This window comes from Drosophila busckii, chromosome 2L (assembly GCF_011750605.1).
Source record: "Drosophila busckii strain San Diego stock center, stock number 13000-0081.31 chromosome 2L, ASM1175060v1, whole genome shotgun sequence".
In the NCBI taxonomy this organism is placed as follows: Eukaryota; Metazoa; Arthropoda; class Insecta; order Diptera; family Drosophilidae; genus Drosophila; species Drosophila busckii.
The window spans coordinates 4,001,316-4,012,339 of record NC_046604.1 but is presented as its reverse complement, the minus strand read 5'-3'; the positions used below and the strand labels follow the sequence as shown (position 1 = coordinate 4,012,339).

General features: G+C 40.4%; 1 protein-coding gene across 1 annotated transcript; it reads right to left on the bottom strand.

Annotated features, from left to right (window-relative positions):
• Positions 1 to 5,046: 5,046 nt before the first annotated feature.
• Positions 5,047 to 9,687, bottom strand: LOC108608313 (ATP-binding cassette sub-family G member 1). The gene is made up of 6 exons (XM_017999640.2): positions 9,411 to 9,687; positions 9,016 to 9,327; positions 7,057 to 8,414; positions 6,901 to 7,001; positions 6,553 to 6,841; positions 5,047 to 6,497 (listed from the first exon to the last, which is right to left on the bottom strand). The coding sequence occupies exons 1-6, from the start codon at positions 9,602 to 9,604 to the stop codon at positions 6,286 to 6,288; spliced, it is 2,466 nt and encodes an 821-aa protein (XP_017855129.2). The 5' UTR covers positions 9,605 to 9,687; the 3' UTR covers positions 5,047 to 6,285.
• Between the last annotated feature and the right edge of the window lie 1,337 nt (positions 9,688 to 11,024).

Below are 11,024 nucleotides of genomic sequence, written 5' to 3'. Positions count from 1 at the left end.
AATATATTTTTATGAGCGACTGTAGAATTTTGAGTTCATGAATGGGGCTGTAAAAATTTGCTGCTGCTGCTGCGCATCCTGTAAGCCAAACAATTTCAAGGATTATGTGTGTGGCAATGCTCAAGCAAATTGTATTTGATGAGCTGTTAAGACAAGTTTTATTTATATGCATGTCTGTCGATATGTTGACCATTGCATTAAGCTCTGGGCGTTCTTAAGCATTGAGGCTAATCAACGAGGCGTTGCAGTGTTTTCATCCCTCCTCCCGCCCAGCCAGCTAAGTTGGCCACTTGTGGTCGTTATGGCTCTGCTACGCGCAAATAAATTCCATTCGAGTTTGGCCCCTTGGCCTTGTGGCAAACGCACACACACACACACCAATAAATTTGGGGCCCTTTGTCTCACAATAAACATAAACCGAAAATGCCGCAAATCTCGGCAGCAACTTTTGGCGTTTTGGCAACAATTTGTAAATAAAATTGTGGCGCAAATTAAGCATATAAATAAGGTCGGCACGTAGTCGCAGCCAGCAGCCAGCAGCACAGCACTGAGCAGCTTAACACCAAGCTGGATGCCCCTAACATTGGTGTCGCTCATCATTATCATCTGCCGCTGCCTATAGTTCTGGCCAGGTTCTGGGCAATTGAGGCCTTGACTTGGCGCAGCGCGCGTCGTTATTAATTTATTATGAAAATCTAAACGACTTAAGTGGAATAATATGGGATAAATTATTAAAATTTATGTGCTTTCGAACGAGCAGCGAGCAAGAAGTTCTAGTTTCCTGCCCTCCCTGACCGCCTACTGGCCTTGACTGCCAGTCTGTCGCTTTGGCAAGTGGGCGCCATTTGAAAGTCAGCCAAAGTTTTTGCGTTTTTTTTTCATTGCTTGGCGTGTGTTTGGGCGCATACTCGGATTTAATTTCTTTTCGGTGCTATTGCCTTTTCCGGGCCGGAACTTGAGTGATTAAGTGCGCGCTGTTTTTGCACTTATGCTTCAAGTATAAATATCGGACTGATAGACGTCGCCAAATGTTGCACTAACTAAAACAAATTGGGGCGACATTTAATTAAAACTTGAGCACACACAAAATTATGCAAGTTAACAAACATTTGATGACGACTGCCCAAATCTACGTTTTATTGAAATTAATCGAATAATGGCAAGCACCCGCACCCCTCACCATATATTGTGCTGAACAAAAGGACGACAAGGACTACTGCGGCAATTTAATGGCGCACTTGTTTCGCGTTAATCGCAAATCGTAAACTAAGCATTTTTACGGCACCTGCGGTAATGGATTACTAAAGCAACAGCAACAACAACAACAACCCAAAACAGCCACGCCCCCCCCAACCATGCGCTTGAGGCGTTGCTGGCACTCGTCATTGGTTGGAAAATTAATAAAGTTAAGTGTCGAGCACAATAAAAATAAAATTTCTATGCGCCAGCGGCAAAAGCTCAGGCTCAAGCTCAAGTACACTGCGCCAAAAGCGCCAGCAACTAAAGTGTTTAACTGTAACGACATGCTAGCGAATTTTCTTGCAGTGTACTGCGTGCTGGCGACAAGTTTAGCGAGGCGTGAAACCGTTGCCCTCCAGCAATGTCAGGCTTCATGGCTTTGGTTTGCAATAATTGCAAAAGTGCAATAAATTTCTTTTATTTGAGTTGGCTTTAAAGACGAATGTTGAAGGCCTCAAGGCCTGGCGCCCATAAAAATGGTAACAGCCACCCCCATCCCCAATGCGGGCACGCTCACACTCATATGCACCTGTGCTCAGCTCAGCTCCGCTCCGCAACGCAACGCAACGTAACGCACAACACGCCCGGAAATGTAAATACGCTTAGGGCGTACTGAACGCATGTCAGTGTGCGTGTGTGTGCGTGTGTGTGCGTATGTGTGTGTCTGTTGATTGACTATGGGCCACAGCGACATGGACACCGCTTCCCGCGTTATATGCTGATTGGAATTTATGGCACGTTCTAGCGCTGATGCTGTTGTTGGTTAGCGAACAACAGCGTTGCCGCCATTATGCATGACAAACTTAAATTGCCGCACAGATCGACAGATGCAGACAACAATGCGAACTGCGAGCGGCGGCCCAATTAAAACAAGACAATGTTTTGGCCAGGCTAAGAAATTAAACAGCCAAAAGAGCCGCCGCCATGCGCAATAAAAATATATTAAAAGTCTCGCTTGCCATTTGAGCGTATGCGTTTGTATGTGTGTGTGTGTGTGTGAGAGTTAACACGCAGTCGATGGGCACACTTCCGGCGTAAAAATAACGCACGCCGTGCAGCGCCATTGCGTGCCTCGACACGGACAGCAGCGTGCGTTGCATAAATCACATAATAAAACCCATAAATTTCGTATGCAGCGCCAAGATGAAAAGTGCAAGAAAATAAAAAAAAGAGCAAAATTATTACAATCGCTTGTGTTCGACTTTTAAATATGCTGCAATTTGTAATAATAATTATTTATTCTCAATAGTAAACAAATGGTTTCATAGCTCAGCAACTCGCAACTTGGCTTAAAGCTGAGCTCGCTTATAAGCTAAAAGAATTGATTTAGTGACTTGTAAGAAGAATCAATAAATAACTAAGCTTCTATAATTATAAATGTTTTATTTAAATAATATTAAAAAAAAAACTCCTATTTTGCTAAGCTAATTGTTATTATTTATTTTTGAAAACATTAAAGTTGGGCGCATCCAAGTTTCCGAATCACATTGAAACACATTTATAGCTCTCGAATTAAAGTTTTTATTGTTTATACAGACGATTGGACAGACGGGCGGGTAGACAGTACAATCTTTATTAAAATTTTCCATCATTTTCAAAATAAAACCGTTTGCAATTCAAACAAACTATGTAAAAAGGAAACACTTGAGCAAATAATAAATAAGTAAAGCTTATATTATTTTTCAGCAAAATTCACTTGGTTTAAGTTAGATTTGTTTTTCTTGGAAAAATTGTATGTGACATTTGATATTTTTAATCAATAACAAACATTTACTGCTGAATTGTGTTTGCTACTAGAATTTAAATTTAAAATATATCTCTGTCGTCATTGGTGAATATAAATTAAAACATTCAAAGCAACAATTATGCTATATAATTTAAAAATATTTTAATCTTTACAGGGTAGAAAAGAAATATGTAAAACCAACACGAGCAGCAAGAAGCAAGAGCAGAAGCAGAAGCAGCAACAGCAACAGCAGCAGCGTTGAGCAGAATCAAGCCAAAGTTTCAGGCAAAGCTGCATATCAAGTATGGATATGGATAATATAGCCAGGCTTACTCGCATCATAGACTGGTTGGCTGGCTTGTCGTTGAAGTTGCGCTGACACAGTTATTTGTGTTGCGTTGCTGTGGGTGGTGGTAGGTGCTGGTGGGTGTTGGTGGGTGCTGGTGATGCCTCATCAGCTGCTGTTTGGGGCAGATTCTCTCAATGTGATGTTGCTGCCACTAAACACATTGTTCACAAATCCCGTATCAAATCCCAGGCGTGCTGTTGCTGCAACAGAATGTGGCATCGCATTGGCATGTGCAACTGCATTGACAGCATTTTACAGTCAGGTCAGCGCCTCTGGGCAGATGGGGCGTGGCATTTTAGTGGCATGTTTGTGCTAATTTATTACGCCTGCTAAAGCTTAATGGCCGCCAACCAAATCCCCAACACCGTCGCCCAATACCCAGGGACAGCTTCGTTCTCATTCTCGTTGCCCAGGCAGCAACAGCAACAGCAACAGCAACAGCAACAGCAACGTTCGACAAATTGTTGCACTTTCGAGTGGGTCGGGTGGGGTGGGTGGGTGTGATGAGCAACACTTGCAAGCTGCAACTTCAAATGCAATGAATGTCTAATTAATTAAAGTGCGTTTCGCATTAATTGCCTGCCAACGAACAGTAAACATGTTGCAGCTACAAAATGTTTGATTTATGCCCTGCTCAGCAACAATATTTCTCTTATTTTATTATCCTTGTGCACATTGCACCCGAAAATGTTATCATTGCCCCTCTTGTAGTTGTTGCAACATGTTAGCTTGCTGTCCTTCGTGCTACCAAAACGCGCACAAAGCTTAGCGGCACATAAATAATAAATTTGTAACGTTGCATTTTACGACCATGTGTCTCTCTCTCTCTCTATATGTATATATATATGTGTGTGTGTGTGTGCGGCATGACATTAACAATTTATCAGTGAATCGAAAAAGCAACAAGCCAATAAAAATCACTCTGTTTGACCGGTCACATTGCTGCCCCGTCTGCCTCTGTCGACTTTTCTTTTTTTTTTCATTTCCCTTCGATGCAACGTTTTGCGCCCAGCGCCGTTACAAATGTCAAATGGCATTGCAATATTGATGTTAGAATACATGACGCGTTTATATTTGTATGTCTATATATGTGTGTGTATCTATTTGTCAGCCATTTTGTTAGTGCACAGCAAAAGAAATAAACAAAACGTGAAAAGTGCAGCTATAAAATGCAATAAATGAGACACATGTAATAGAAATTTATTTGCTCTGTATTTTGGCTTTTATATTAAAAACACCAATTCGAAACATCGGCATTGCAGTTTATATAAAACTAGCGAATGTTTCATTAAAATAAATAAAGCACTTATAATTGGCCACATTTACAATTTCTATATTTTTGTAAAGTAAATTTAATAAAGCCGTTTAAATTTTACTTTCACAGCGCTTGTCCAATGATTTCTTTTTAAAAGCTTTATTTATATTAGATCCACCAATAGCGTGTGTGACAACCATAGCTTCCATTTTGACTATCCTATACACAAACCATGAAAGCTTTTCAATTGGGCGAGCAAGGGAGACAAATATATAAACTTAGTGAAATACAAAATATCCCAACCAATTGGCAACTCTGGCCACCATTGGGGCTATCTTGGACACAAACCACAATCGTTTTTTAATTGGGTGCGTAAGGGAGACAAATATATGTATATAGTTAAAACCCAAATTGTTTGGCGCGCAACCAAACAAATTTGAATCAATAATTGAAAATTCATGTTGATGACATATATAATTATATTCTTTATTAAAAATACGCTACTGGGTGGCTTAGTGTGTATTGTATTGTATATGTATGCATCGTATGTGTGGTATGAATATTCATTATACAAGTTTAACATGCTAAATAAATTTGCTCTAACACTATGAATATACAAATTGCTTTGTTGATTTTGTGTTCACCATTATAAACTTTATAAGCTTAGCTCCTTCTCATGAGAATCTGAACAATGTGGCATAAGCTGTTTTGCTGTATCACAAATCATATATTGTATTATTTATTTGGGAATAATTTATTAAATTAACCCAATTTGGCGCATAAGCCTTAGATATTTTTTAAATGATATTTGCATTTATTTTGGCTTCATTAAATATAAAATTCTAATTAAACTTAAAGTAACACGTAATCATCACACATATGCCGTAAATTATATGAAACTGTTTCAATACCGAAATTAATTCATGTTTGTAGGAATAATAATAATAACTATAATAATAGTAATAATTGCTTCATATCACCAGTTGGCCTGGACATAAGCACCATCTCCAATATTCTATTACAATTTGGCTAGTTCCAGTGCTTAATATCACAAGGTTTATTTTGTAGTTCTGCTAAGCACGTTCTAAATAATTAGAAGCTGCAAATTAGTGGGAAAATTAATGATAGAATTTGTTGAGCTGTGTATGATTCTAAGTAGTTAGTAACTGGCCTAAAGAGAGAGCCAACAACAACTGAGAGGGACGGAGTGATTAATAGAACGTTGGGAAAAGTTAGCAATAGATCTGAACAAATTGCATAATAATTCTGATGTATACATTACATTGCCTAGATGTGGGTTTTCCTATAATTTTGTTTTGTTTTTCAACCTATTTAAGTTCAGACTCTTCTGCTTGGTCACAAGTATGTTATTTGAATATTGAATTCTTTATGTTTTGTCAACGAACGTGCCTATGAAACGCTAAACCTGCTCTTATCTACAAGATATAAATGGGATAACTGTTAAAACTATATATAGTCTGTATGTGGGGGTGTGTGTGCTCCGATATTCTTTTGTGTCTAGACGCAGAGTTGTGTTTGTTGTGAATCAGTACGCACTAGAAATATGTAATATTAAAAACCGGCTATAAATATTGAAAACTTGCAAATGACACTCGAAGCCAACATAATAATTCCTACAAAATTCCTATTGCACATTTGCGCTATATACAAAAATTAACTTAGGGCTTAAAATTAAATTAAACAAGGGGGGCTAGCTTAACGTATCATGTGCAGCTTCCAACGCAGCACAAAGTACGCAATGATGCGCAGGCCAAAGAAGATGCCAATGAGTGCGGTGGCATCGACCCAAAACTTGGCATCCTGCATGGACATCCATTCCAGAAACTTCTTGGGCACGCGGTGATGACAGTAAATTTCATTGCAGTGCAGCTTGGCGCGATCCATGCCGTAAATTGAGACCATGGCGCCTAATGAAAACATTATTAATAAATGTTTAACTAGAGTTATGTGTGGGGGGCTTACCCTCAAAGCCATAGCGCACGTAGCTGACATAAGTAACCCACTGTAGATACGTTGGTATAGTGTCGAAGTTGACAAAGAAACCCGAGAATAAAATAGTGGGTATTGTGGTAACAGGTCCCAGAAATACGCCAGTTTCCACATTCATGCCAGCACCAATGAGCAGGCCCAGAGATTGAGCCACAAGCGAGTTGAGCACACAGATTATAACAAACATGGAGACGCGTTCCAGCTCCATGGGCTGCGAGGTGAGATAGTAAACCACCAGCACAAAAACGCTCGAAAAGACAATCTAACAAAGGTTTATATTTATTAATAAACTGTTTAATTATATTGTTCATTGTGACTTACTTGAAATGGAATGTCCGCTATGGTTTTGGCAAAGTAGAAAGCCTTGAGCGAGTACCAATAGTTGAGATGCTCACGCACAAACACGGACATCTCAGTGGGAACTGCATTAAATAGCAAATTAATAACTAATTCAATATTCAATATGGCGTTGCTTACATGTCAGTATGGTGGGCATCATGGCGGTAAATGTGGTAAATAGCGAGACAAAGAAAATGCAGCCGGCGTTGCTCATTATCTTGCTCGCCTCGTTGCCCACATCATAGTAAATCATGCCTATAATGGCGCCCACTATGACATGCGAGAAGAGACGCATATGCGTGAGCATGCGATCCCGCATGATGGTGCGAAAGGAGCGCTTCAGCAATATCCAGAACTGCTGCCAGCCGCTGGTGGGGAAGCCCGTTTTGTTGGGCAGCGTGACGACGCTTTCGTGCGAGTCCAGCAGCGAGGTCATGCAGCCCACAACGGCATTGGAGTTGGAGCCTGCTATGGCATTCTGGCTCTGCGCACCCTTGGAGGAGTTAAAGCTGCAGCTGTCCTCATTGGCGGGCAAGTTGTTGATGACGCTGCAGTCGGAGTTCTGCGACTGCTGCGCCTCCAGACGCGGTGGTTTCAGCTCAGCCAGCTCATCAGCCGATCCAGCAGCAGCATCATCATCGTCGGCTATGGGCTGCAGCGTCTTGCTGGACTTTTCATCCTGCAGTGTGATGCTGGCTGCAGCGGAGAGTGTTGCTGTTGCAGTTACAGTGCTGGTGTTGTTGGTGCTAATGCTGCCGTTGCCGTTGCCATTGCCTTTGGCAATATCATTGGCAATTGCCTTGGAGTTGAGCAGCTTCAGGCCAAAGTCCTTGTGCATATATTTCTGGCAGGCGCCGCTCTTCACCGCCTGCACCAGCTTGGGCACCGCCTCGCCGTACTCGCCGGAGGCCACCTCCAGCACATAGTCGGCCGGATTGTGATACGAGGGGCACTCGTAGCCCAGCGATGATAAATACGGCACCAGGCCCGCCACACGCCCCTCATACATGCACTGCCCCTGCGCCAGCAAATAGAGATGATCGAACTTCTCAAAGAGGCGCGCCGAGGGCTGATGTATGGTGCAGACAATGGTGCGTCCTCCACGCGCCAACGACTTGAGCAGTGATATGAGCTGGAAGCAGGTTGAACTATCCAGTCCCGATGTGGGCTCGTCAAAGAACATTACAGGTGGATTATTGACCAGCTCCAGTGCGATGGACAAACGCTTGCGTTGGCCGCCCGACAGATTGCAGGTGAACGTGCTGGCCGACTCCTTCAGTCCAATGGTGTCCAGTATCTCCTCCACCACCACACACTTGGCGTACGCGATCATATTCTTGCCCAGCTTCAGATTGGCAGCCACCATCATGGCCTCGCGCACGGTGAGTTGAGCAATCAGCACATCGTCCTGCATAATGTAGCAGGAGAGTTTGCGAAAGCGTCGCAAGTTGCGCTCCTTGCCGTTGATCAAGACTGAGCCGCTCAGCTGTGAGGTTCTGCAAGAGAGTTGAGCGATTAAATAAAAGTTCAAACAGAATAAACATAATACTATCATAATCTGCTTAGATTCCAACTGTTGATTTTATAGGTGACGAATATAATGCTAGTCTTATAATCAGTATATAATTATTATCCTTTGATTATTGTGTAATTTGCAATAAATAAAGTATATATTAGCAGCGCAATTCTTCTAAGGACTTTACGCAAATGATTCTCAAAATATAAAGCTTCAAAGTAATGTATAATTGTATTAAAGAGTGTCCTTAAAACTTAATGAAACACATAAATGTTTATCGAATTTTATGTATGCAAAACTAAAAGGAATTTCTTCATGTTGTAAATATTCTTTGGACAGCTGCCATTTTCATCAAATGAGTGAAATTGAATAAGCTTACTGAACATTAAATAATAATAATAATAACTAAACTGAATGTGTATTCCTTGAATTAAGCCTTAGTTCAATAATCAAGCTTTATTTACTTATTTTTCTATTGAACACTTCTTAGGCGTTACTTTTTCAAATATTACTATGATGCTTATAACTCTTTAACAGTTCCAGATTGTTGGTATCCAATTGCATATGTTGCTTCTACTTACTTGTAACCTGCGAGTATATTCATGAGCGTGCTCTTGCCCGCGCCCGAGGGCCCCATGATGGCCGTGATCTGTCCATTGCGGAACTTGCCGGAAACGCTCTTCAAGATGGTCTTGTTGCCACGCAGCTGTCCAGCGGGCACCGAGTAGGAAATATCACAAAACTCAATATCCACTGGCGGTCGCTGGGGCAGATGGGACAACGAGATGGTGCCCTTCTTATTATTCTGCTCATTGGGACTGCTGTTCAGGACCTTGGGCGCCAGCACATGATTGTTGTGATTGACAATGCCATTGCATAAATTGTTCTGTGAGCTGCAAAACAAGAAGCAGTTGAGAGGAAAATTAATATATTGACAGCCATGTGTATGGGGGAGCTGAGAGCTTAGGGCGGTTACTTTAAAGGCCAGCAGAGCGCAACATCCTCGCAGCGCTGCAGGGCACTGACGCAGCCGTTCTTAGTTAGCTTGGTCTGAACAAAGGACATGGAGCGCTGCAGCAGCAGTTTGTCTGCTGTGGATTCAATATACGTTGAATGTCTATGGAGCGCAACGCCAGCAGCAGCTCGTGTGCCCTCCACGTTGTTCATCATCCAAAGCTCAAGAGTCAGACGTACTACAAGCTGTCAATCATTCAATTGCAATTATCAATTGAGCGCGCGCTCTCTTTGTTGCTTTATCATTTACGCGCTCATTCAGCTCGAAAGTTCAAAGTTCACTGTGGGCGCTTCATTCATAAAAATAGTAGCTGCCTTCTTCACTTGAGTTTGAAATTTATTCCAAAATATTACGCTATTGATTAAATGACTTTGCACCAAAGCTCGAGTCTAATAAACAAGGTGTAATTATACTAGATCAAAAGCCAATTGAAACAACCTTTGATATATTATAATATATAGCTAAAACAAGTCACGCAAAAATTCCACTTATGATTGATTTGAAAAATACAAAATTAAAAATACTTTCCGCTTTGATCAAACGCAATTGAAATTCTAGCACAGTTCGCTTGCCTTTTGCGGCTGGCTCTCTATAATTTCAGACGCTCGTACAAGCCAACAATTATATTTGTGGTAAGCAGAGATTATGGCTGGAAGTGATTGCTAACCAAAATTGAGAGCGTGTTCCAAACAATTGGAAAAGTTGCAGTTGCAATTCACGAAACAAAGACAAAGAGATAAACAAACTTGTTTGCTTGCTAATAACAAATTCAACTTTGAGTCTTAACAATAACTAAGTATACATACAGTGAGTAAAAAAAGTATTGTTCACAGCGTATATCTTTACTTTTGGTTGCTGTTATTGTTAACAGAGTTTTATAATATTAAATATTAAATAAGTTTTGGCCTTAAGAGTTGTCGCATTGGCATAGGTCGCGGATATATAGTCTTTGACAATTATGTCGCATATATCATAAATATAGGTACTATGCAGCAATACCCAAATAAATTTGACTAATATTCATAAAAGTTTCTATTTTTATTGATTGGGTACTGATATGAAATAATAAATCTGTAGAAAGGAGAAGCTAAGGCAAAATAATATCTTTCAATTGTATACATAGTTAATTTTTTTTTAAATATTTTTAATTTAAAACTAACACATTTTATAACTCTGTCAGTATCCAACTGGACTTTGAACTATTTTGATGCCATATATTGGCTTTTCTTTGATTTTTAATATTCAAAAGCTCAAGCATAATTTTAATAAAAGATTTACTCATATTTGTAGTTATTAAATTGGCCTAAACCGGAAATGTATTTGGCATTTGCACTAAATGAAACAATACAGCTGTACCAGTACTAATCTGACTTCACTGTGCTAAATAAGTTATTTAAATTATAACTTGTCTGAAAGTTGTGTTAGTGCATGACGATTGCAACTCAATTTGAATGCGTCAATGTACGGCAATCTAAACAAAAGTCATGGGTGTAGTTTATGCTCTCGCCCCCGCACTAAGTGCTGAACAATGTAGTAAACATGCTAGCAAACTATAAAATTTAGTTTAAACTCTAT